The sequence below is a fragment of the Alligator mississippiensis genome, chromosome 1 (genome assembly GCF_030867095.1).
Source record: "Alligator mississippiensis isolate rAllMis1 chromosome 1, rAllMis1, whole genome shotgun sequence".
NCBI lineage: Eukaryota > Metazoa > Chordata > Crocodylia > Alligatoridae > Alligator > Alligator mississippiensis.
Genome location: NC_081824.1, coordinates 229,737,973 through 229,764,672, shown reverse-complemented (window position 1 = coordinate 229,764,672; position 26,700 = coordinate 229,737,973). Strand labels below are relative to the sequence as shown.

Genomic DNA, 26,700 nt, shown 5'->3' with positions numbered 1-26,700 from the left:
AAGTGTGGGGATGCAGAATAGACATGACACAAAGGCTGCTGGAGTGCATTAAGTAACATGCTCTAGTAGACTCAATTAATCGACTCTGCTCTGATGCATGCTAATTAGCATCCGTCCGAGCACATGTCCAGCACATGTATAGGTGCCCTCTGTGTTGAAATACCTGGTTCAAATCCAAGCAATGGTAGTTGCAGTCAGATCATCCAGGAAAGAGTTTTGTCCTTGTTTATAAAAGGGAGAAAATCATCTTAATCTATTACTAAAAATACATGGGGAAATCCTGTTAGATTTAATGGCAAGACTTTAGTGAATCAGTTGTGCTGTCAGCTACTGATGCCAGCATAGGCCCTATTTCTAAATTCCTGGCACATTTGAAACTCTTCAGTTTGGGAGGAAACGAATACAGGAGCAGACAGGGAGCTGGCAGATTGCCAACAGTTGCACTGATGAACATTAAGAAACAGCAATCTGTAAAACAACAAAATGCTGGCAACAAAATGCTGAAAAACAACACAATAAAAAAGATGTGATTATTGAACTACTGTCTGTGTTCCCTTCACCCCAGGGAGGATGTACGGAGCTGATGACTTCTTACCAGTGCTGACCTATGTAGTGGCCCAATGTGACATGCTGGAGCTAGATACTGAAATTGAATATATGATGGAATTGTTGGATCCGTCTTTACTACATGGAGAAGGTAAGTGGTTCTTAATTCTAATTAAGAAAAGATGGACTGTGGGGAAGGAGATTTCCCCTAGCAGTAGAGTTGCCATTATCTCCTCTGAATAGAAGGCTTGGGAAGGAGTCACAAAGCTAGTGATGTGTTGCCAGTAGTTTAACAAGAGGCTTCCATAATCGTATCTGTCATAGAGTAGATAAGCCCTGTGTCCCAGTGGTGCATGTGCTTGCGGAGTGTAGGAGTGAGAGACTGGGAGTCTGTTTGTTTGTGTACACTCCCATTTCGCTGAATACGCTTTCTCGTAACCAAAGAAGGCGGCAGCACGACTTGGCAAACAAACTTGTATTCAGTGCACATGCTGGATATGTTTATACCTCAATTCCTGAATATGTTTAGAGAGCAGCAGCATTCGATTAACTTAAGGGTTTTGGTGTGGGCAGTGGGGTGAATGCCTTCTGAGGCTTTTATGGGTGAACCTCCCCTGGGAAATACTTTGCAAGACGCCTCCCACTTGATGCATTCTGATCCACTCCAAAGCCAATGCGTCTGCTTTTTGGACTATTTATACAGGCCCCAGAAATCACTTGCTTGTGGCAAGGTTGACAAAGAGAGCTGTCACTGGCAGGGAAATAACCCTAATCCTCCCCAGTTTCATAGCTGTATTAAGCAAAGACATCTGCAGCCTTGCTGGCCACCTTTTCTCCCTCCACCAGCCACCAGCGTTAGGAGAATGAAACGATTCCAGTGACCAAGTGTAAATTTGAATTTAAAGCTGCATATTCTTGTCTTGAAGTAAATTCCGGTTTGTGCTACCATGAGATTGAACATAACTGCTCTATCTTGTTGGACACAAGTATGTTTGAGAGGGTTATGATGAGTCTCCTCCCAGTTCACCCTTGTCTGTGTCTTCTCTTTTGAGTGTAGAGCTCCCTCTAGTACATTTTTTCAAGACTCCCATCATGGAAAATACCTGATATGTGAAGCTGGAGAACATTAGCATGCTTTAAAAGTAGAAACATCTGCTAAACTAATAGGCACTTTTGTTTTTAATTCAGCAAAAGAGTTGTTTGGCTCTATATTTAACACCAGATGCACTGTAATATGGAGGACGAAGTGGGTTTTTGGGCTATGGAATTCAAAAATAATGTGCTGTCCAGTTTGGCTGGTGAAGTTAGTGGCTATTGCACATGCATTGCAAATAAAACTGGTTCCAAAACTTGAAGGCCGAGAAAATGCTAACCATAATCCTGAAAGCATTGTTGCCAACATGGCACGGATCTTTAAATGGCTTTGTGAATAGACAGAGCTTCAGCTCAGTTGAAAAACTTTCATTTCAGTGACTTATTTAACAAATTAAACCAGTATGTTCCTGTGTCCCCAGTTACACAGAACTCATTCAGTGTTGGCACAAACTTTGCTGTACTGCCTTGTGCCATGCTGTTTCCATTGTATCTGTGCAGTTCTTTCTTGGCTTCATTTAAACCCCTAAAATAAAGATGAAGTAAACAGCAAAACAGAATTCCAGACACCGACTCCTGAACTAGATGGAAGCATGGGGATGCTGAATAAAGCAATGACAACACAGAATCTACCTTAAAACAAAAAACCCACAGAGCCGGGCTTCAGGCCAAACAGGCTGGAATTTGCCTCCAAATTGTAGCAAACTCTCTGGAATGTTTCCTGGGTGTAACCTATCACATTCCCAGCTGTTGCCTGAGAGTAATTACAATAATTTGATATGATGGGATTCTGCATGCTATACATTGGAAATGGTTTGGGTTTTTTTTAAGCAGTTTTAAAACACATTTCCACTTAAAACTCAGGAGGAAAATAAATCACTGTTTAGAAATGGGTTGTTCAAAATAATAAGAGGAAAACCAACCTCCAACTTCAAAGACTGTAGTACAAATGCTCAGGAGTACACGAGCATCACTTAAATGTGCTTTGTTATAAAAGAGATGTAAAATAACTAACTCTCCACAATACTTGGAAGCCTATGGCTTATACATGTTCTAACGTGCAGTGAGAAACCATGTACAGAGTACAGAGCAATGCCAGTCATGTGAGCAAATTGGTTGCTGCAAACTCCGTATCTGAATATCAGACTGATTTCAAAGAATGGGCTTGTATTTTCCACTATGTATGAATAAAACTGAGTTTCCAGATATCAGCCAACAAGGAAACAAAAATCTAGAATATTAATATGGGTATTAGGCCTACCGTTGTTTTCCTTTAACCAAGATATAATATTTTGAAAATAACAGCACTGGGAAATTCATGTATATGCTGATGGTGGATTTTCCTCTGATATGTGAGTAAGGCTGACTAATTTCCTGTTTGCGAACATTTTGGAAAGCTCTTCTGCTCCCCTTCACAGGAGGTTACTACTTGACAAGCGCCTATGGAGCACTTTCTTTGATCAAGAATTTCCAGGAGGAACAAGCTGCCCGTTTACTAAGTTCAGAAGCTAGAGATACCCTCCGACAGTGGCATAAGAGGAGAACAACTAACAGAACAATACCTTCAGTTGATGACTTTCAGGTATGGCACAGGGCAAAACAGTCAGCTGTGGCTGTGTCCGATTCAGTACCACAAAAAAAAGAGCCATAAGAAAAAGGGTTACTGCTTCCTCATTCTCACTGGAGCTCTTTCCTAGCCCTGGTACAATCTGAGAGCAGCCTAGAAATTGTTCTAATCTAAACCAGTTGGCCCTCACTCATTCACCACCATACTGCATACTACAGTGTTCTCAACCTTTTTGGACTCAAGACACCCTTCACTTGGACTCAAGACAGCCCCCCCTTACTTTTATGAATTAAGTGGCACCCAATTTCAAAAACTTTCATATTTTACAATGCTTACCTCCTTGCAGAAGTGCTGGGCACTGTGAGTAGGAGATTGGTCAGACCGGGACAAACCTGAGCCTCTGTTTCTGTTTATCTCCTCACACCTCACATCATCCTTCAAAGGATCTGGTTGCACCCTGATTGAGAATCACCTACTATACTGGGGGTAGCATAGGACCTGTTACACCATTGGTAGCCCTTTGGAGATGACCCCAGGCTGGGAGAATCTCTAGCTAGAAAGATGCAGTTAGTTCGCTCCATTTGAGGTATACAAGGAGTTACCGTATTTCACAGTGTGTAACTTGAGGTTTAGAGCCAAAGTATTTGCCTTTAAATTTCCACCTTGACTTATACACTGTATCAGCACTTTTGACCCCCACCCCAGCGCCACCCTGGCCCAGTCCCGGCCAAATCCCAGCCCAGCCCTAGCCTGACCCAACCTTCTTCACCTACTGACAGTGTCCCTGTCGCTGGAGGCCATGGGACCCAGGCCCAGTTTAAGTGCAGTCTGCAGCCCTTGCTGTCACCATGGAGATGCTGCTAGGCTGGGCGCTAAGCCCAGCCCCGTCCCCTGTGAGTGGTGCTGCCTGGGCTGCGCTAGCCAAGCACCAGGCCCAGCCTTGTTCTCTGTGAGTGACCCCGGGCTCGGCACTTGGCTGGCATGTCCCCATCCCCTGCAAGCAGCATCGGGCTTGGCACTGGGCTGGTCCAGCTCAGACAGCACTGCTTGCAGGGGATGAGGCCATGTGAGCCAAGCGCTGAACCTGGTCCCATCACCTGCAAGCAGCGCTGCCTGCAAGCAGCTCTGAACCTGGTCCCATCCTTTTCGAGTGGCAGTGTAGCACGTGTCCATCCACCAGGTGCCTGGCCCACAGAGAGGGTGCACTGGGGCCGGTATAAGTTGACCCCATATTTCTGATCCAAAAAGTTAGGTCGACTTATACACCGGATGTATGAAATTCCTAACTTTTTGGATCAGAAAAATGAGACTGACTTTACACCATGTTGACTTGTACACCATGAAATACAGTAAGTAGGACCCAACGTATGACCCAAACCACTTTATTCAGTTCAACAGCACTCACATCTCACTGTAGAGTTGAATTACAAGATGGCCTGGAAAAAAATCAGCTGAAGGGGCTTAATTTTTTCATCCATTTATTTAAGGACTGAGGCTGGCAAGTATGCTTCATCTCCATTTGCTTTAACTTCTCTATTAGCTTTCCTGTAACAAACTGTACAGGCTCAGATTCTCAGCTGGTTTAATTCAGTTCTATTCCATGGAACACAGTGTCAGCACACCCAGCTTTATAGCAGCTGGGGAGCTGGCAGAAACTGGTTTAAAGCTTAAGTAATAAAGTGAATTCTGCACTTTGGGCATTTTGTATGCCTTCTTCCCTTCTTTGCTACCTATCCTTTCAGCTTAGAAAGGTGGCTTCCCCTGCAGAATAACTCATTTAAGTGGTTGTCAGGATATTTCTGTGAGTCCTTACAGAAATTGTGGTGCACAATAGTACTGTCCAGTCAGAGGTCTTGCAAATCACATTGCCAGACTATTTGCCTAGGTTCTGTAAAAACTCAAATTTCTTTGTGTGTCAGATATACCTCTTAAGGTTTTCCACTTACATACAGAATTGCTTACATAGTCATTGTCTGAAACATCCTTGTTTTATCCCGTCTTGTGAATATTTTACAGCAACATCTTGCCTTTGCAGAATAGACCCAACAGATTTTCTCAGTTCTTTTCTCCCTCTTCATTAGGTTTTTCCTACTTCTAACTAACTATCTTTTGTGGACTTTCTCCTCCTGTTAATTTCGTGAGCCACTTATTTGAATTGTTCTAAACTCAAAAACGTTTGTTCTACCATTCTTTCCTGCCTCAATTTATCCCTTTAAGACAAACACACAATTATTATTTGGCATCTCCATTTATACATAAAAGACTAACTTTGGTAATTTTGTTCAGAGTCGGGAAGCTCCTGAGGGAAGCAGCACATCCACTCTACATGTTAAATCCTCTTTATAATAAGGCCAAGACTTTAAAAATGAGCATCTAAAATGTATATGCTAGGTGAAATGGACACCAAACTGGACACAGTATTCCAGGTAAACCTCAACAGTGCCGAATAGAGAGGGAGAATCACTTCCCTTGATTTGCAAGCGTCACTCCTGTTAATACAACCTAGTATGCTGTTGGCTTTTCTTTTTTTTTTTTGCAACAAGAACATGTTGTTGGCTTATATTCAGTCTATGGTCGACTCTACTGCAACACTCGGCTCGTTCTCTGCAGTACTGTAGCCTGGGCATCTATTTCCCAGTCACTATGGGCATGTCCAGATGAGCATGGACGTTTGGTTCCCTGGGGACAATTAGCAGCGATTCACCTTGCACCACCACTACTTGTCCCCGGGGAATGCCCATGCCACATGTACTTTGGCGCACAGCAGGTTACCCTGGGTGGTGTAGGGGAAGCGGGGGCCAGCACTGGACTAGCCCCAGCAGCCTTACCTGGGGGCTTCCTGGGGCTGCAGCAGTGGCAATTCTGCTGTGTGGAGCCTGGCCAGCAGCTGGAGCATGGCTCTGGGTGACCTGGCTCTGCTTTTAAGCAGCGTGTGCTGCCTGTGCATGCACTGCTCTGCTTTTTTTTCTCATTCTGCAGGGTTTTTTTGACCTCTGGATATCCAGGGGTCAAAAAAATTGCAGGGAAAAAAAATGGAGCAGTGTACTCATAGGCAGCATGCCCTTGCAGCATGGAGAACATCTAAATGTGCAGTATGTGGCACCACAGACGTGTCTGTGGTGCCACATACTGCACTGCTGCGTTCATCTGGACACAGCCTATTTGTCCATCCAGTTATTCTGTCCTAAGTACAAGACTTGGCACTTGTCCTTGTTGAATCTCATCAGATTGATTGTGGACCATTTTTTCCAGTCTATCCAGGTCATTCTGCATCTTAGTCCTACCTTCCTAAGTTTTTGCAAGTCCACCCAACTTGATGTCATCTGCATATTTGCTAAGCATGCACTTAATGAAGATACTAAATGAAAGTGGAACCAGGATAGACTGCTGGGGAATGCTGCTTGATACCTCCTCCCAGCTAGACATTGAGCCATTAGTTATTGGCTACTCTTTAACACCTATCTACCACTCATACCACAAAGTTATCCCCAACCCACTCTAGGAATTTGCTGGATTGCTTGTGTGCTGCTGTGTTTCCCACCGAGGAGATGTCCCAATAATTAAAGTCTTCTATAATAACTAAGTCCTGCAATTTGGAAGCTTCTGTCAGTTGCTTAAAGAAGGCCTCAACCATCTCCTTCTCCTGGTTTGGTGGCCTGTAGCAGATGCCCACCTTGACATCTCCTTTACTGCATTCCTTTCTGATATTTACCCAAGAGGCTTTCAACAGGCCTACCTTCCACTTCCTACTGCCCCTCAAAACATGTGTTCATCTCCATTTTATTTAAGGCAACACCTCCTCCTTTTTTCCCTTGCCTAACTTACCTGGACAAGCTATATCCATCCCATGACAACATACTCTAGTCATGTGAACTATCCTACCATGTCTTCATAATCCCAATTACATCATAATTCTTGAGATTATAGTAGGACTTCCAGTTTTTCCTGGTTGTTCCCCTATTTTTTACATTAGTATCTAAACACTTCAGGTATCTGATTTTCTTATTTTCTCCCTGATAACATTACTAAGGCTTCTGCTACTGCTTTCCCTCTCTAAGTTTTTATCTGGATCCCTTGGCTCTTTACTTACCTTTGGACTTTTATCTCCATCCCCCGATGTATCTAGTTTAAAGCCCTCCTAAATTAGCTAGCCTATATGCACAGATACTCTTCCCTTTCTTTCAGGTGGACCCCATCTCTTCCCAAGAGTCCATCTTCTTGGAACACCAACCCATGGTTGAAGCCAAAGCCCTGCAGGCAACACCATCTATGCAACCATGTGTTGATCTCCAGGATGCATCTGCTCCTAGCCAGGCCTTCACCTTTGACTGGAAGAATCAGTGAGATCATCTGGGCCCCTTCACCCTTGTGCCCAGAGCCACATAGTCACTTTTGATCTACTTAAAGTCACCCCGGCAGTATCATTAGTGCTTACATAAATGAGCAATATGGGGTAGTAGTCAGAGAGCTGGGTGAGTCTTGGCAGTCTTTCCAAGATGTCTCAGAGGCAGGATCCTGGCAGGCAGCAAACCTCCCAAACCAACAGGTCAGGCCAGCAGATGGATGCCTCTGTGCCCCTCAGGAGGGAGTTGCCAACTGTTACCACCTGTCATTTATTTACTGTGGCACTGGAAACTGCAGTAGGGAGGTATGAGAAGGTTCATATACCCAGGAGCTGCTGGCCGCACTGATACCTCTTCACACAGCATCAGCCATTTCCCTCTTGGTTCATGTCACAAACCCTACCAATTACCTCTCTGCTATTCAGATATATCACCTGCTGGACTTAATTAAGGGAAACATGAACATGGAAGAGAGAGTATCCACTGAAAGGATCCTGTAGTTTTAGATTTTTATAGTTTGCATCATAGCTGCAAAACTCACCAGATGGGTTGAGGTTGATAATCTAAGGAACATTGCGTAGCCAAGGTCTAAGAAGGGAAAGAGAACAGTGAAAGCATTTCATTCGAGGCAGCTTTGATTTTCTTTCTGCCCTGCACAGTAGCTTTTGCTGCTAAAGATTAAGGTTGAACATGGAGAGAACTGGGAAAGGAAGTGGTCTTAGCTGTTGTGTCTTTTTGTAGGACAGCCAGTGAGCTCAGACAGTTCACCAGGACCACCGAATGGATTCATTTTGTTCGTGGGTCTTAATTTCCCCGTACTTACATGAAATCTTGGTGTAGCTTTATCTGCCTCCGCTTTTAGCAAATCCTTGCACTTTACATTGCAGTCCTTTTTAAGGAACACCTGCTAGTCTTCCTGCATCTTCTGTGAAAAACGTTATCTCATAACAGTGCCATCAAAAACTGAGCTTTGTGCTATGTGGTCTTCCTCTGCAGTCAGATCAAGTGGGTCATACAACTGGACGTCATGCTGAATGGAGGTCCTGACAAAAAATAAATAAAGATTGGCACTGCATATGAATGACCACTACTTCCCTGTCTGTGTGCTTTCTCCAAACAGTTTTGAACTACTGTGATCACCCCCTGCCAGGCCACAGCTGGGAGAATTCATGCACTCAGCTGCCTAATAGAGATGCCAGAATTCCCCAGCTCCTTTTTCCACACGCTACTTCCATGAAATAAAATACTGCCCCTAGGCTAGACATACAAAGCCATACCAGATGCTTTGAATAGTTACATTACTCCCCCAGTCCAGCTAATCTTCACCAGGTTTGACCATAACACCAGTTTACCACGGTGTTTTATACTCTATGGTAACAGCCTTAATACTAAAGAGAAAAAAAAAACTTCATGGGAAAGACCCTTTGGAGCTTCTCCAAAGTCTAGCTTCTTCTTAAAGCAGCTGTGTCAATTTAAAATCACATTTGTTTAAAGAAGAATGTCTACTTGCATTAACAACATCTTAAATTATTCAGACCAACCAAAAATTAAATCTTGAATTTCCTTTTCCTTAATTGTGCAGCCTGCTTTATGTTTTCATGTAGCTTAGGTAATGGAAATGATAGGCTAGTTTTCTATTTACTCTTATGTTCATGCTCAGTGCAGGAGGCACTAACACAAAGCTGCAGTGCTTGGGCTGCACACACTACTGGAGAATGTTGAAGTAAGTGAAAAATATTCATTGGAATAATTTCCAAAGCCATACAGACATTGCCATTGATCACTGCTTTTAAAAACTTGTATTTGCAAAATGAAAATTTTCATTCATATGTGACTTGCCTCTCTTAATGATTCATTTCACAGTCTGCCTTCAAAAGCTGGTCTCAGCTGCAATTCTTACTTAATAACCTCTTCTGTCTTCTTACTACCCTGATTCCTTTAGTCTTTTCCCTTTCTTTTTCCTTCTCTCCCCAAACCCATCTCCCAGATCTTTTTTTTTCTTGTGGAAGCTCTCTGTTCCAGAATTTTTTCTTTCTTGTGTCCAAAATGTGGATGTTATTTTTAAGTTTTTCCTTTTATTTTACTCTCCTGAAGCTGATTGGGAGGCACAGGCATTATAGTTCTTCTGCAGTTAAAGTATTTAGCATTTATATGTATTGTACAGTGTCACTTTTCTCCTCACTTTGCAGAGAGGAGAAAAATGTCCAACCCCTATATCAGAATGATATAGATTCATTCAATTACCATATTTCCAAGCCTCTCATAGGGGGAAGGAAAAAACCCACATTATTCATTAGGTAGAGAGCTTTTGATTAAGTCAGTATTTTTCTAAAGCTTCAGCCATGCAGCCTATCATGGCAGCATGTTTTGAGTGTACTGCTGTGGCGGTATATTTTGCTTGTCAACATTACATCACATTTTGTTTGCCAGCAAAGTCTGTATGGAGTCCCATTGCAATCACTGGGCTCTGTACTGCGATGGCAGGCTCAGCCAGAGCAGTTCCAATTGCAGAACAAGTCCTCAAGCACTGAATATAAGACTGAAGTTTGCTGAGTTCTTGTCCTGGGCTCGACATGGTTTCAGTCTCATCAGCAGTATCAGTTTCAAGTCATCACTTCAAGAAAGTTGAAGTCGCAGTGTGTTTCACAGTTAAAGCATGATGACAGTTTCTGCTTGCTTAATGAGCTTTCAGGCTGCTGGGGCTAAAATAAAGAATTTAGTTCTTTCTTCAAGTCTGTAATTTGACATTGGGTTTCTAACATCTGTTTTGCCTTGCTTTACAGAATTACCTTCGAGTTGCATTCCAGGAGATTAACAGTGGCTGTACAGGAAAGACCTTATTAGTAAGACCGTACATCACTACAGAAGATGTGTGTCGGCTCTGTGCTGAAAAGTTTAAAGTGGACACCCCAGAAGATTATAGCCTCTTTCTTTTTATTGATGATACTTGGCAGCAACTAACAGAAGATACCTACCCTCAGAAAATTAAGGCAGAGCTGCACAGCCGTCCCCAACCCCAGGTTTTTCACTTTGTCTATAAACGCATTAAAAGTGATCCTTACGGTGCCATTTTCCAGAACAACAATGGCGACGATGAGGACGACGACTCCACTTCATAGAGCAGATGCTTATTGTTCAGTCTTTATTTCTCATTACATTGTTTTAAAACATCTTGGCTGCTGCCTTCTTTAGTAGGTAAAACAGTCTAGAGGGATTTAGAAATAAATGCCTAGTAAGAACATAAGCAGCTGCTTTTAGCACTGCCTATAGCAAATATACATGTAATACTTATGGCCAGTTGTACAGTATATTCAGTCACAGTGTTTGAGTAAACAGCCCATGAAGCTAAGGTTTTTGGAACAAAAATTCTTTAAAAAAATATAACGCTGTGGCCCTCTACAGGTCTCTGTCTGTAGTGTACTGAAATCCAGTTTCATCATACTTCTCCTTTAGCCAAATGTTTTGATTTAAATGTGTATGCTAGACAAACCTTTTAGGGGAACCTAGCTGGTACACTTCATTTCACCAGCACAAGTGTGACAAGACTGTCCGATGCAGGGCATCAATTAACTCTCAACTACATGGATGGTTGCTGCATCCTTTTCTAAATTTTTTTTTATTTTTATTTTTATTTTTTTTTTTTTTTACAGAAAGGCTCCATGTTTTTATATATTTCATAGAAATTTTATAGCAGTTGCAGGTAAACTGTCAGGGTTGGTTTTTAAAATATTTTTTTAACTATAAAGTATTCTATAATTATGCATGTGATTTTAACATTTAATATACAAGAATAAATCTCTTGCTGGTCTTAGAGTATTGCATTAAAAGTCTCTGGTTTCTCTTTTGCTGTAACTGGAGGGTTTTATGAAACTTCCTTTGTTTTGAGATTGCTGTGTTTCTGTAAGCAATTTATATCGTTGACACTGGCCACTTAAATGCCTTTATATGAACCTGACATACTGTTATCCAAACTATTGTTTCTATGCACCAGTTTTAGACAAACATACAGGAGTTTGGAAAAAAGAGATGAAAGAAATGGATGTAGAGAAAAGGTAGAGAAGGTAGATAACCTATTTTAGGAATAGAATGTGTTAGTCTGCTGGTTCAGGCTTCTTGCAGAAAATGGGGGAAGGAGATTGAAAAGGAACTGTTTCATGTCTCGAATACTAGAGATAAGCAGATGGATTTGAAAATACCTATCCCAGATATTAAGCACAGGATTAAAAACACCAATAAAGTGAAAGAGAACACTAACCATTTTATAGAGAATGATGATAGCAACATTGAAATACATTTTTGGCAAAAGCAAAAAACTGTTGTAGCTTTTGATAAGTCAGAAATACTGCTGGATGTGGGAGACTATAAAGACACACAAAAGTCAGTGCCTTTATATATAGAAAACTAAAATGAAATTAAATGTGTATGTTCTGTAAAAATCTGTTTTAAGATGATAAATTCTGTGGTTAAATCCCATGTATGTGGAAGTCAATGGGGGTTTTGCTGTTGATTTTAATAGGGCAGGATTTCACCCTAGGTTCTTGTAGCAGTGTAAATTAAGGCAGGTGGTTACAAGAACACAAGTCTTGAACTTGAAAGGATGTGTACACGTATTGCATATGTAAAGGTCTGTACTTCTTAATGTTGGCTTGCCACATATCTGAAATCCTTGGCACATGTTTGTGCTGTATTTCATTTTGTAAATGATAAACAATGAGTTTTGCACATAATACATTGTAATACTGAATGATAACCAAGGGTAATGAGTGCTTTTTTAAAAATAGTTTGCGTGTTGATTTTTGTCTGTCATAATACAAATGTTGTGCCATGCATAGCCCAACCTATCTTGGGTTGTTGGAAAATACGGAGTGGGAAGTATACCCTAGTCTATATAAAATAGTGTTATGAGGAAAAGTTAAACATATGGAGCATTTTCTAGTTCCAGTAAAAATGAAAGACTGCTTCCTTTAGTAAAATCAAAAAGAAATAATCAATTTCGATACTAGCAGCATTAGCGAAATGTCTGAGTTAGGGAGCCTGGTTCACCATCCAGCTTCTTCCTCTGAGCAAGTATGAGCAGGACTGAGAGAACGTCACTGTACGTTGTGTTAGACCTTAACCCTGTCCTAATTTCTTAGAATAATGTGCACTTGAAGGTGTCATCTGAGGTTTTTGGTACGGTTGCCTTGAATGAGTTAGCTGTTCCCCATAACATGCAATGACTTAAAATAGTGGGAGAAGGAGGCTGCTAACTTCATTGCTCAACTGTTTTTTGCAAAGTTGCGAGCGACTTTGGCTTCAGAGGAAATTCTGCATTGTCCTCATTGGCTAGCAGCTATGGCATGATATGGAGAGTGAGAGAAAAATTGAGAAACCTCAGAACTTCAAATCTGCAGGAAGGCAAAAAAAAAGGGGGGGGGGTGCGAAAAGAGGGAAATACATGTCCAGCCCTTCTTGAGATGATTGTGCTGCACAATTTGCGCAACTATAATGTTTTGAAAAATTGGAACACAACTTTTTTTTGTCTTCATTGTCCTCACAGTGCACAGAGTTCTCACTTCTCATAAGGCCAGGAAACAGATGACAGCAAGATTTTGGAGGGAGAGTTAAAACAAGTTGTTCCATTTTTGTGGGAGGAAGAAAGGAATGTGTTATGAAACAGTCACAGATGAGGAGAGAGGTTTTCCAAGAAGTTGCATCTAAAACATATCTAACATTTTGCGAGAGGCAAGGATTTCTTAGAGTGATATCTTTTACTGGACCAGCTATGTCGTTGGGATAAAGACAAGTTTTGGAAGCCAAGGCATTCTTCCTATTAGGTTATGGATTTTCCATTATAAATGGAGGCCTTCAGTCTCTTCCGTGGGAGCAGGAAGAATGCCTTGCCTTTGAAAGCTTGTGCAACTTGATTGCACCACCTACATAGTTGAGAATAAAAGCTATCACTCTAAAAAACCCTTGCTTGCTCCTCACATTTATTTCTTGACCATCAGAGCTCCACCATTGCTCTTCTATGCTGCTACAACTTTAGTTTTGCATTCTAACGTTCTATCTTTGTCTTTCTCTTCTGGTTTGAAGAAGTGGCCAGGGAAGAGCTGGAAATAAAGTGGAACCCTTAAGAGATTTAATTCCTCCCTCTAATAATCCAAAAAAACCCAACCCAACCCTATAGAAACACTATATAACCTATAAAAAGACCATAAACCATGGACTATAAAATAGTCTAGTGTGTATAAGTATATACTATATGATATAATGCAATGGTTCTCAACCTTTTTTGTACCAAGACCCATTTCTAAACATCAGTGGCCAGTCCTGACCCAGGGACCCTCATGCCTGACCTGCTGCCTGCCCCCTCCCCCCCGCCCCCGGCCACAGCCCTCCAAGCGTGTGGGGCAGGGGTGGAGTGTGTAGGGCGGGGGGGCCTCAAACAGCATCTTGCAAGCTGGATCTCTGCCAGCCTGCAAAGGAAAAGCCATGGCTTCCCACATTCTTCTCCTTTAAAGGAGAATCCATTTTTAAAGTTTTCATGACCCTTTCCTATATTCTTGTGACCCATGGGTTGAGAAATGCTGATGTATGTTTATATACACACCATACATATATACATATACATACATATCTACATATATTAATTTTGTCCTTCTTGGGCAAAGATGACCGCATCCAGTGGGGTGTGGGAAGAAGAAAGAAAAAAGGAGGGAGAAAAGAGAAAGGGGAAAAAAAAAGGAAAAAGAAGAAGAAAGAGAAAGCAGGGGGGCGGGGGCTAGGTTGCATGGGTATGTAGGTGACTTAAAAGCAGGGAGATGGGTTTTCCATTTCCCAGGGAAAAACAGAGAAAACCATGGATTTCCCCTTTTAGCAGAGAAACCCCCAGATTCCCTGCTTTTGCAAACAGTTCTACAGGCTGGCTGAGCTCCAGCCTGCAAAAGCTGTTTGCAAACAAGGTGGGAAACCCCAGCCCTGCCCAAAGGGGGAGGGGGAGGGCGGGGCCTGCTCTGCTGGGCTCAGCTCAGCCTCACTCTTCTCCTGGAGCCTGTGAGGTAAGTGGGCTTGAAGGGGGCTGGGGGCCCCTTTGGCAATGATGCAGGGAGCCAGGAGCCAGCAGCAGCAGTGGGGGAGCCGGCTCCATGCTGCTTCTGCTGCAGCTGCCTGCTTTTGGGAGCAAGGATCTGCAGACTTGGGACCCTGGCAGCTGGGAGCCCCTCTGGCAGGGCTGGGGGGCAAGAGGCACGAGTAGGGCAGGGGGGCTGTTGTGGGGGCAGTGGGAGGCACCAGCAGCACTGGGGGCTTTTAATTTTAATAATGGATTTGGGTTTTTTTGCCAGGGAGTTTGCAATTTCTCGCCAGAGAATGTGATTTTTTTTATCAGGGAAAACCAGGATCCCTGCTTATAAGCCTGATCTTTGCCTTGAAAAGTCTGCTGCAGTAGGGGCAGGAGAGTGATGAGGAACTGGGTGCAGGAGGTTTTCATTTTCCTGGCCACCCTTTTCTTTTACACACACACACACACACACACACACACTGCATATATAAACAATATATACAATATAAAAATAAAATAGGATGTGGTTTATATAATTGTATATGTCTATATATATTGCGTGTGTATAGAATAGTAATAAATAAATAGTGACGTGGGTAGTATATAAGAAATACGCTAAAAGCCGAGGGTCCTACAGGAACCAGAGGCAGGGGGTCACCCCAGCAGACAAGCAGATCTCAGCCGGCTCCTAGCAGCGGGAACGAGGCGGTTCCCTGCCGTCTGCTCCCGCGAGAGGCCCGTAGCCCCGCCCAGGAAGGGGGCGGGGCGAGACCTTGCCCGGCGCCGCAGTGAGCTTCCTTCCCGGCTCTTTCTCCCGCGTTGCTCAGCAACCCCGTGGCAGCGGAAGCGCTGGCCCCGAGCTGCTGAGCCGGAGCGAGCACTTCCGGGGCCGAGCTTTGGGCCGGGCGCCATGACGTCGCTGCGGGCCTTCACCTGCGACGACCTCTTCTGCTTCAACAACATGTGAGCGGCGGGGCCCGCGCGTCATGACCCCCACACCACCCTGCGGCCGGGACGTTCCTTCCGGGACCCCGCCGGGGGACCCCCTGGCCGAACCCCAGCGCGCGGCAGGGCCGGGCTCCCTGCCCAGGTGACCCCCTCCATCGTTGGGCGGGGCGAGGCGGGCGGGGGCTGGCCCCGCCCCCCACAACTGACATCCCCGAACCAACTCCTCCCGCCACGCCCGGGTGCTGTCGTAGCCATAGGCTGTGCTGAGGGGAGGGAAGGGAAGGGCTGGAGCAGAGGGAAGGCTCCAGGGATGGGTGGGGGGGCCTGGGGTGAGCCCTCTGGTGCAAGCCCAAGAGGGACCGGGTCCCAGCCCCTCCTGGGCTTGCACCTGCGGGCTCACTCCAGGCACCCTCAGCGGAGTTATGGCTGGGGAGGAGCAGGGTAGGGTGAGAGCCTTGGGAACGGCACAGGGCTGCCAGGTGTATTTGGATGGGAAAAGGGGCCCTTGCTGAGCATCCCAGGGCAGGTTTTATACACCAAACCCTGGTGTATAAAAGTAGTGCCTCCTCTGCCTGATGAAGGGTGTTTGTACCCAAAAGCTTGCAAAGAAAAATTTTTCCACCTATTTTAGTTGGTCTAATACAAGAGACCATACTTACCTAAAGAACCTTGTCTGCCTAAAAGCAACCTGAGCCTGTGAAGAAAGGTGTTGGTAACCCCTGGAGGACATAGCTGCAAGTCACAGAGGCTCAAGAGTTGCCCAGCCCGCAGCCAAAGGGTGTGAAGTTAATACACATAATGGAAATCTCCACAGCTGACCCAGGCAGACCAAGCCCCTTGCTGGAAGGGGCACACAGGGCACCTGCACACGAGCGGGAGGCGTGGGATGTTGCTCTGACATGCAGCAAATCCAGTGTGTCGGAGCAGACTCAGTTAATCGAGTCTTCTGGAGCATGGCAATTGCTGTGCTCCAGCAGCCTCCCGTGTCTCCTGTATCAGCGTCCCTGCGCTTAAAAATGGCAGTGGGGGGTGCTTAAACTAGAGGTCATTCAGGCACCCCCACCATCATTTTTAAGCACAGGGACACTGATATAGGAGACACAGGGGCACTTTAATTAGACCAGCTCTTGGAGCTGCTCTGATTAAAGCACCCCCCCTCCCACCTCCGAAGCATGTGTAAAAGTACCCAAAAGGTGCTGCTGCACCTGGGCAGGAATTAAATAGGAGCTGGCAGGAGTTCCTACATGGGCAGGTTGTGCCATAGCAGCTGTCTGAGGGGTTTCCTCCACCCCTCTTGGCGCACTTGACATGGGCCATTGACAATGGATAGATTGGTGGGGGTTGGCCATTTTGGCAGGCATGGCACACATTAGCCCCATGCCCTCCCTGAGTGCCACTCCAATCCCCTTTTCTGACCAGTCTGCTACTTTGCTTTCTGCTTCCTGCCTGATCTGCTGCATGCCACACAGGCTACCCAGCCATGTCACTTGTGGCACATGTGCTGCAGGTTGGCCACCCCTGGAGTATATATGGTGGTGGATCTGATTCAGGCAAACAATGTTTATAGCAGCATAACTTTCTGGGTTATTATTAACTCATCTACCAGTCTGGGGAGGAACAGCCCACCATTGTTGATTCTGGTCACTGGCAGTTAACTATTTGAAGTGTGCAAAAGTGGTGAATGAGGACCTGAAGAAATACAAAAAGTAGTGCTTCAGACATTTTCATGTCTTTTTCTGCTGTATCTCAGAAGCCTTCCTTTCCAGTTGGAAGTTTGAGTGATTTTAAAATACAGCCATCTGTGCTCTGGATTCAGAAAGAGGCTACTGGTGAAAAGTTTTGATGCAGAACAGAGAGTGAGTCATGTGTTCCTGTTATAAGCTGGTATTCAGAGTAATGCTTGTAACCTCTAATGAAACAGGTGACTTATTTATTCATTTTGTGTCTCCAAAAGAAAAAGTCCACAGAATAAGGAAATCGCATAGGACAGTTTTCTCTGAAAACTGACACTGTAGTTCTCTCCTAACCAGAAACTAAAATGTCTGGAGAAAATTAGGAGAACCAAAATGATACTAAGAAAATAGTATGCTAAGATGGGGGTGTCAGACATACAGCTGACAGGCCAGATCAGGCCCATGGAACCATTTTATCTGGCCTGTCACAGAATTTGGGTCCCTGGACCCCAGGGGACATGGTCATGAGTGACAGCCTCCCAGCTCCATCCTGCTGCCCAAATGCAGCCTCCTTCTACTACAAGCTATCAGACCTGTGCTGCTGCCAGCCCTGTACCACAGCACACCACATGCTCTGACCTGCTGCACTGCCATACATCCCTGGCTCCATGCTGCTCCCCATCTAGAGTCCCACATGGTCATATGCTCCCTGCCCCATGCTAATGCCTGGCCAGAGCCCTGCACTACTACCTGCCTCTAGACCCATGGACCCACTCAGCTGCCTAAACGTGGCCCTGCTGCAGTCACTGCTGGCCCTGTAGATCTGGCCCAAGAGTAGCCTCTGCAGTTCAGGTCTAGCCCAGGCTGTGTTTGACATTTGTTCTAAGAGAACAGGGAATGAGTTGCATAATTAAAGAATTGTCATTCCCTTCAGATGCCGTGTCCACGTGGACACAATGGTTCATGTGTGCAAAGACTCCTTCAAGTGAGTAGGACTTTGTGGGTGAAAGGGTTTGCCACATGGTTCAGAATGCAGGATGGCATCAATCTGCCTGTAGACTTTTTAATATTAAAACTGGACAGTAGCTCTAAAGTTGTTATTGTATAACTGCCTCAGCTTTCGTACAGACAGGAAATCATTCAGTACTGCACCTTTGGCACCAATGAGAGATTCGCTTTTTGTAGGGTTTTAATATCCTGGAACTCTGTCATCACAGGAAGTAAAATCTGTTTCCACTTCATTCTTCAAATACAAATATATGTTTTGGCCTTCTTAAAGTTTAATTTCTCTTATTTTGCAGTAATTTGGATCCACTCACAGAGACTGTATCCTTACAATGTTAGCCTCAACAGCTTTGTCCAGGACTATTTGCATTACTGTTGCTGTTTGTTACTGCACTCATTTAATGTATCCATTAGTACTGTATCCATTGAGCCTATTATAACAGGGTAATTTAATTAACTTGTAAGGTTTCTTTCCTGAAAATCAGCTGCAATCTTCAGTGTCATTGAAAATAATGTTTAAAACCATTTAAATTGTATATTTCATAGGGCTGGACCGATAAAGATTTTCTTGGCCAATACGGATTGCTGATTGTTACCAGCCATATTGGCCAATACTAATCCAATAGCCGATTTACAGGAATGCAGCCCAGCAGCTTGGAGAGTGGCATCCTGCCAGTAAGTTGGTGGGGGTGGGGAATGGGCATGGGGGTAGAGGCAGATCAGCGTCCCCACGCTGAGGGAGGGAGTAAGGCTGGGGCTGGGGCTGAGGCAGGGTAGATGCTGCCCAGCCAGGGCGGTGAATATGACCCCATTGGGAGTGGGAGAGAGCTGTAGGCAGCTTGCCAGGTGAGGTGGGAAGGAGGGGTGGCTTCCCACCACTGCGTGCACCCCTGAGGAAGGTATGGGTGGGCATGTGCCCCCCACAGATTTGTGCACAGGGTGAGGCAGGGCTGCCTGCTGTGAACTTGGGGCCTGGGGCAGCGCCAGCCTCTTCCCCGTGGAGGCTAGGCTGGGGCTGGACTTGGGGGTGGGGCAGGCAGTGGCAATGCTGGGAGTTGTGGCTACAGGAAATTTTGGGATGGCCCAGCCCTTAGCTAGCCCTCCTAGTGCTGCTGCTGCCCACCCTACCCCTGGCCTCCTGAGCCCAGCCCTGGCCCAGGCCCTGGTGGGAAGAGGCTGGTGCATCCCTTGGCCCCAAGCCCACACCAGGCAGCCTGCCCTCACCTCAACCCATGCACAAATCCAGGGGGCCACAAGCCCCCATGCCTCCCCTGAGGGTGTGTGTAGCAGTGAGGAGCCACCCACACTCCCCTGCATCTCCCGGATGAGCCATCTACAGCTCTGCGCTGCTCCTGACAGGGTTGCATTCACCGCCCTGGCTGGGTAGCAGCCCCAGCCTCTGCCCCTGCCCCACTCCCTCCCTCACCATGGGGCCCTCGATCTAGGGCCCTCCCCCCATGCTTCTTCCCTCCTCCCCCGCAGACTTACCAGCTGGATGCTGCTCTCCAAGCTGTCATGCTGCAGCAGTGTTTATCGGTGACATTATTGGCTACACTGGCTAAAAAAAGCTGACTGCCAGTAATGTTTATTTTCCCTTTATTGGTGTGATCTAATATGCGACCAATATATTAGTGCACCTCTAATATTTTATGTTGCTCTCATGACTGGATCATTTGCTGGCTTGCCTCACCTTCTCTAAAATCTTCAAAGAGATGCTAATATGTGATCCTACTTCTAGTGAAAGCTTTCCATCAAGTGTTCTGATAAATGAAAGATGCACCAGGAATGCGGCTAATGGAGCAACAACTCAGCAATAGTAAATAAGTAGTCTGTTTCTGTGGCAAGGCATTTTCAGGTCATCTTTGTATGTTAAACAAAGCAACATTGTCTCATAAGCTGTTTGTTCCTTAACACAATGTTTATAGTATGGGATACCTTTCTATCTACAATATCTGGCTCACTGGCCAGAGTATTTCATTGTTGCAGAAGCACCTGGTGGAGAGCTAATGGGCTACAGTGAGTGGCATATTGAAGTGTGCTTGTGGGGGACAAAACTTGTTGTTTTTAAACTGTACAGATTCCATTGCAATTGAAATTCTTTTGTGCTATAAGTTACATGTTTAGATTCAGCCTCCAGTTATTTTGAACATTTATACCAAGTAGAAAGTTACATTAGAAGCAGAAGCTTACTTGGACTAGGGGTTTTCAACCTTTCTTAAGAAGGGTACCCATTCTGGTGGGTACCCCTTCCAGACAAAGAGCAGAGGGGAGGGGCTAACAGACAGCTAGATGCGGAGCCGGTGGCATGGGGAGCCTGCATGTGGCCGCCACCACCATCTATACATTCCGTGTTGCTGCTGGGCGTCACTTTTCTGCGCCACCAGCTTCGTGTGTGGCTGGCTGTCAGTGCTCCTCACCCCCCAGTGCGGCAGCAGTGCAAGGACCTTCCACACAGCTGCTGCCATCTATACACTGAGCACCACTGCCGCGTGCTGGGATGGAGGGGGTGCTGACGGATGGCCAGATGCGAAGCCAGCGACACGGAGAAGTGGGGATACTTGGGTGCAGGAAAGCAGCACCTGGTGGTGTCATGGAGTGATGGATGGTGGTGGTGGCGGCCCTGCCCCACTTTCCTGTGCCAAAGTATCTCTACTTCACACCACTGGTTTTGCATGCGGCCAATCATCAGCACCCCCTCCACCCGTGGTGCATGGTGGTGACTCAGAGTGTATAGGTGGTGGGGGCAGCCACTGTGTGCAAGCTCCCTGTGCCGCTGCTGTCCGCTGGGGGGAGAGGGTGCAGTCAGCCAGCCGCATGCACAGCCAGCAGTGCAGTGAAGTAAGGATACTTGGCGCAGGAAAGCAGCATGCAGTGCCTGGCGGCAGTGGCCCGGAGTGATGGATAGCAGCAGTGGCCCCACCTCCCATGCCGCTGCTTCCTAGGTACCCCCGCTTTTCTGCAGTGTCAGCTTCACGTCCAGCCGGCTGTCAGCAATGCCTCTCTCTCCCCCTGGCCAGCCAGGGTACTTGGGTGCGGGCAAATGGCACATGGCAACAATGCAGAGTGATGGATGGCAGCGGCAGCCGTGTCCCACACACCATACTTCCCAAGTACCCCGCTTCTCCGTGCCACTGTCATGTGCCCCCTGGGTCCTTCCCAAGTAAGAGCCTTCCTTAAGAGTGCTTTTTGCTTGCCTTTTGTCTGCAGTAATGGGGAAAGCAGAAGGCTCTGTAGCCAGGGAGGAGTGGCATGGACATGTTACTGCTCTCTCTGTTGCACCTGAATTTCGCCGGCTGGGTTTAGCTGCTAAATTGATGGAACTCCTAGAAGAGATTTCAGAAAGGTGAGCCCCATGTGCACGTTCTATGTCAGCTTTTCTTCAGCTGCTCTGGCCTTAGCCACTTAAGTATGGTCCAGGCAATTGACTCACCTGTCTAAATAGGTGGAAAATTGAGTAGACACTTACTAAACAAGTGGTATTTTGGTTCATGGAAATACCCTGTGGTTACAGAGGGTAGGTTTAGATGATGATTAGTGATTTTAAGATATTTTCTGGCTGCTGTGAATGCTTCTTTGTGGGGACCAGAGTGAAGGAACTTACGTTGTAGTCAGAACATCTCCTCTACATACAAAAGATTTTCTTCACAGTACGTCAGTGCTATTTCCTAGACTGCCTGTAGTACGCTACATGCTTTTCAGACAGAAAACTGTCCTATCTCAAAATGCTGGCTCTGTGGCAGAAGTGGAGAGCTCCTATAAAGTTGTTAGGCCACTGAGTTTACCACCCATACTTTTAGTTTTCTGAGTATTTTTAAATTAAATGGATTACAGCTGGGGGGGGGGGGGGAGGAACGGGTCTTATTTTTATGAGATGATACCATTAGGGATGTGAAAAGTTAAACAATTAATCATTTAACCAGTAAGATCAGTGATAACCAGTTAGTTTATGGGTTATCCTTTAGTGCAGGGCTGGACGCAATCCAGCAGGGAAGTGGGGAAGGGAAGCTGCGAAGTGTTCTAGCAGGAATTGGAAGGCAGGAGGGACAAGGATGGGGATTAGTACTCAGTCTAAGAAGAAAAGGGGCAGCCTAATGACTTATCAATTAAGCAGTTAGCTGCTTGTTCACAAGCTTCCTTCCTTCCAAAGTAGGGCTTCACCTGAGCTGTGTTGTATGGTAGGGCTTGCCACTGCTTCTTCCACCCCACAAAGGCTCCTGGAATGGCTCCAACAGCCACCCTGCCTGAGCTGCTGCATTATTGATTAACCATTTAACCAATATAATTAGAGGAGGTTAAATGGATACTTTGAAAAATGGTATTTCCATCTCTAGATACCATGTGATTTTGCATTTTAATTCTCTACAAAGAAATCAAAAGACCTTATTCAGACTGGGATAAATTTACATGATATGATGGAAGAGTTAAAGCCAATATAATTTCTAAAAGCTGGGTCAGCCATAGAAATAGAGAACTCTCCATCATAATTACTTACAGATATGATTAAGGGCTAGTTCTAGTGTACAAGGCTTTCATTTTTCTTGTTAGATGGATAGGAGTTAATGGCAGAAGATATTCATGTAGATTTTTAAATGGATGCGTAAAATCTATCCTTTTCCCTTTTTCTCTGAACTCTGGGCATGTGGTTAAAATTCTGTCTTGTGTAATGGAATAATAAAAGCATTTGGTCGTCATATAACATAGATTTCATAGACATTAGGGCTGGAAGGAACCTCAGAAGATCATCGAGTCCAGCCCCCTGCCCAAGTCGCAGGAAGTCAGCTGGGGTCATAGGATCCCAGCAAGGGAAAGTAGTGAAAGAATCTTTAAAGCAGTGAAAGAAAGCCCTTCTGTCGTTAGAAGTTAGGGGATGTATTAGTCTGCATATCATCTTTTGAGGAAGCTTCTTTAGTTTCACCAATGAGTTCTAGAAGTATGCTGTGCCTTTCTTCATTTGATTTTTTTTTCTTTGTTTGTTTTTCCTTTTCAAAGAAAGGGTGGCTTTTTTGTGGATCTCTTTGTGAGAGTCTCAAATCAGGTGGCTGTAAATATGTACAAGCAACTAGGCTACAGTGTGTACCGGACTGTGCTAGAGTACTACTCTGCTAGCAATGGCGAGCCTGATGAAGATGCTTATGGTAAGCACTTTACTCCTTAGAGCAAATCAGCCTGTAGTTGAGGAGGAAAGCTCCAACTTAGGCTTTTGGAGGGTTTTTGGTTTGGTTGGTTTGTTTTATTTATTTTTTAAATATGATGTCACTTCAGTCAACAATTTATAAGTGAAATTAGTGTTACTTGAATCACAGATTTTAGTTTTTCAACATCTCATGTATATTTGGTGGCACAGTGGAACTCAGATTCTTCACAGCATTAGGTTCCCAATCCCCTGTGAAGATGAGGGCTTGTGAACCAACTGAGGATATGTCTAGCTGCAGCAAACAGCTTTGCGGGTCCTCTGAGATACTCCAGGTCTTTGAAATAAAAGCCACAGCAGAGGGTGTTGCTTCTCTGATCAGCTCCTTGAGACACTGCTAAGCTCCAGCTGAGTAGAGAAGTGGCTTCCTTTAAAGTAAAATCTATAGCCAGCATTTGCATGGCTTGTCCTTCTTTCAGCAGCGAGCTGCGAATTAACTTGGTTGTGAGCCACCCAGTTATGAATGATCCAGGTTCTACTGTGCAAGTCATTTTTAGTAGTTTTAGATTTACAGTGCAGTTATACCGACTGCTTTGGAGCGCCTTCTCTAGCTAAGGTTCAAGTGCAGGTCCTGCTCGAATCCCTTACCTGCACATCCCTTCCTTTAGCAAATTACTTCTGAACTGAATTTTTTTATTCTTTGCTACACCCCAAAAGTGAATTTATTTTATAAACAGCAGGAAAATTGATGGTTGGGAGCTGTGGCATGGGCTTTTGCTTGAGTTGAGGAGAAGAGGGAGCAGGCCTCTGGGTAGCAGATGCTTTGAAACATCCTGATATCAGTTATAACTATTTGAAGTCAGCAAAGATGAACATGAGTTTTCCAACTTATTTATGCCTTTATTGCATTCTGCTGCTGGTGCTTACAGGCCCCTTAGATTGTGGAATGATAGACTTTTTATTTTAGAGGAAATTTAAAAGCTAGATATATTAAGTACTTGTCTTGAACTTTTGGATCTTAAAGGCTGCTTCCATAATGTTCACTTGGCCATGCACGAGGTATTTTCTGTCCTGCTTTGTTGCATATAAATAAATAAAAGTACTGATGTATTAAAGTACACCATATACTCTGTAGGATGTGGCACTAGTATCCTGGGAGCAGGCTTACCAAATGCTTATTTCAACGGTTATGTTGCAGTAATGAGATTGTTGCATTTGCTCGCACTTTATTTGTAGCTGGCTTATACTGGAACTTTTTTGTATGAAAGATTACCCTATTTATCATAATCTACACAGGAAATTTACTTCATATTGGTTTAATATTGTCTTTGCCCTTATAGTAACATTTAGTTGTTTGTCAACAGATATGAGGAAAGCTCTTTCCAGAGATACAGAGAAGAAATCGATTATACCACTGCCTCATCCTGTGAGACCTGAAGATATTGAATAACTGTACGCTGTGGTTCTCAGGTAGTTTACCAAAAATAACATGAACAAATTTAAAGATTTTAGAGAGCACTTTTTAAAAATAACTGAAAGCTCTATAATGAGAAGAAAGAATAGACAAATTGGATAAACTAGGCTCAAAATGTTATCTTCCATGAAGCCCCCAAAGCAACGATAAGTTTGCTTACACTGTTTATATTTCAACTTCCCATTGTTATTTATAAAAAGAAAGCAAATGGATTTAAACATTCCACCATCATGTTTTATACTAATCAGTCCCACAGATAGGGATTGTCAGTACTTTCACCTCCTGGGCCTGGGAATCACAGCTCCAATATTTTTGTGCTTGTTTGAATAATAGCTTTAAAGTAAGATCTGAAAAACATGGAAGGTAAAATAAAATGCAAGTTTATTGTGTGACTGGTGTTTAAAATGATTCCATGGATTTTTCTCACACTATTTATTCTCATGTCAGGTTCCCACTGTTGCCTTTTTATAATTAGTTTTCAAGTTTAAAATTTTGGCTGAAACTGATATATTGCACTTCACCAACACTCATTGCTCTTGGAATCTTGAATAAAGGTAGCAGTACTGGTGAGAGGGATCAAACTAGACCTGTAAACTTACAGCAGAGGTGCTCAACCTCTGTCCAGTGGGCCAGATCCAGCCCATGAGACCATGTCATCTGGCCCACAGGTCTGAAAATTTCATGGCAGGGAAGTGGTGGCAGTATTAATTCCAGCTGCCAAATTTTCAGACCCATAGGGAGTCCTGTGGGGTGAATGATGTGGCCTTGCATGCTACATCATGCTCGGACACAGAACTGGGTTGTACCCATGAACTGACCCCATGTGCTGGATCTGGCCTGTGAGCTGGTCCCACACCACTCTACCAGCTCACAGGGCCAGAAGGTTGAGCATTGATTGAGAGCATCATTGGAAGTAACTCAGCAATGTTCTGAAGTATTGAGTATAAGAACACCTGCTGTTTAGGGAAAGGAGGGAACAGGAGCTGAGAAGCAGCAGCTAATCTGTGCTAGAATAATAGGAATGAGTGATTCTGGGAATGAGTCTTACTGCAGTCCTTTATTTTAAGATAGAAAACAGGGATTCTACTTCCACAGTTGAAAAGTCAGCTTTCCCATGACAAAAGCTGTTTGTATAAGCTCTTTAATAACCTGCTGCTGTTGAGCCAGGGATGAAGGGTTCGTCCAGCTAGAATGAAAAGCACTTAGACGTATAGCTGAAGGCCTTTTACTCTAAGAGTGTTGAAGAGAGGCAAAGAAAGATCAGTAGCTCTTCTCTCTATTCCAGGCTGCCCCCACAAACATTACCGTGAAATTGTAATGGATAGTAGTCAGTTTGAGGCCACAGTACATGTCTAAGAGGTAATGCATCCAAGTGTTCAGGGCCATCCCTGGGAGGGGGGTAGAAATCAGGGCGATTGCCCTGGGCCCCATGCTTTGCAAAGGGGGAAGGGGGGCTAAGAAGAAAACAGACAGCCTAATGACTGGGAGGGGAGGGGGGAGCAGTGGATGGCTCTGCAAATACTACTACTGTTTTCAATTCTAAATAGATTCAAACAGCAGCCTGGGGAGGGCACTGAAGACCTCTGCATATAAACGTGAGGGTAACTGAAGTGCTACAATCCTGTGTCACATAATAAAGTCTTCCATTGACCAAGTCGTATAGTAAAATCTTTGTATAGGTTCTTCAGATGCCCGAGAGACTGGTCTTCACTAAGGGAAAAGATGAAGCTGAGTGTTCTTAAAGCCAGGTTTTGGAGTGTAGCATAGATGCATTTGACTGCAGTGATTCTCCATGATGGTGCTATGACAGCCTTTAAAGGGTGCCACCAGAAGAGATTAACAAATACTCACAGGCTCAGGCAAAGAGGGAAGAGACTGC

General features: G+C 44.7%; 2 protein-coding genes across 7 annotated transcripts in view; both read left to right on the top strand.

Moving 5' to 3' along the window:
- Positions 1–12,298, top strand: part of RIN2 (Ras and Rab interactor 2) — a 159,066-nt gene extending 146,768 nt beyond the window's left edge. For 2 of the 3 annotated variants that reach the window (XM_059720253.1, XM_006265897.3), the window contains exons 10-12: positions 566–697; positions 3,057–3,220; positions 10,332–12,298. In XM_059720253.1, coding sequence (XP_059576236.1) covers positions 566–697; positions 3,057–3,220; positions 10,332–10,667 — 632 coding nt within the window. In that variant the 3' untranslated portion in view covers positions 10,668–12,298. Of the gene's footprint in view, positions 1–565; positions 698–3,056; positions 3,221–7,390; positions 8,639–10,331 lie in introns of those variants that run through there. The other variant, XM_059720254.1, reaches the window with a different exon arrangement.
- A 3,112-nt stretch (positions 12,299–15,410) lies between these two features.
- NAA20 (N-alpha-acetyltransferase 20, NatB catalytic subunit) lies at positions 15,411–25,210 on the top strand. Of its 4 annotated transcripts, XM_059720251.1 has the most exons (7): positions 15,475–15,553; positions 17,289–17,394; positions 18,513–18,537; positions 20,142–20,232; positions 21,424–21,559; positions 23,206–23,351; positions 24,712–25,210. In XM_059720251.1, exons 2-7 carry the CDS (start codon positions 17,381–17,383, stop codon positions 24,795–24,797), a joined length of 498 nt encoding a protein of 165 aa, XP_059576234.1. In that variant the 5' UTR covers positions 15,475–15,553; positions 17,289–17,380; the 3' UTR covers positions 24,798–25,210. The 4 variants fall into 4 exon arrangements, with proteins under 4 accessions (XP_059576235.1, XP_006265957.1, XP_059576234.1 ...); XM_006265895.4 differs by lacking the exon at positions 17,289–17,394 and having other exon boundaries at positions 15,429–15,553; XM_059720250.1 differs by lacking the exons at positions 15,475–15,553; positions 17,289–17,394 and adding an exon at positions 15,560–15,680.
- Positions 25,211–26,700: the final 1,490 nt, after the last annotated feature.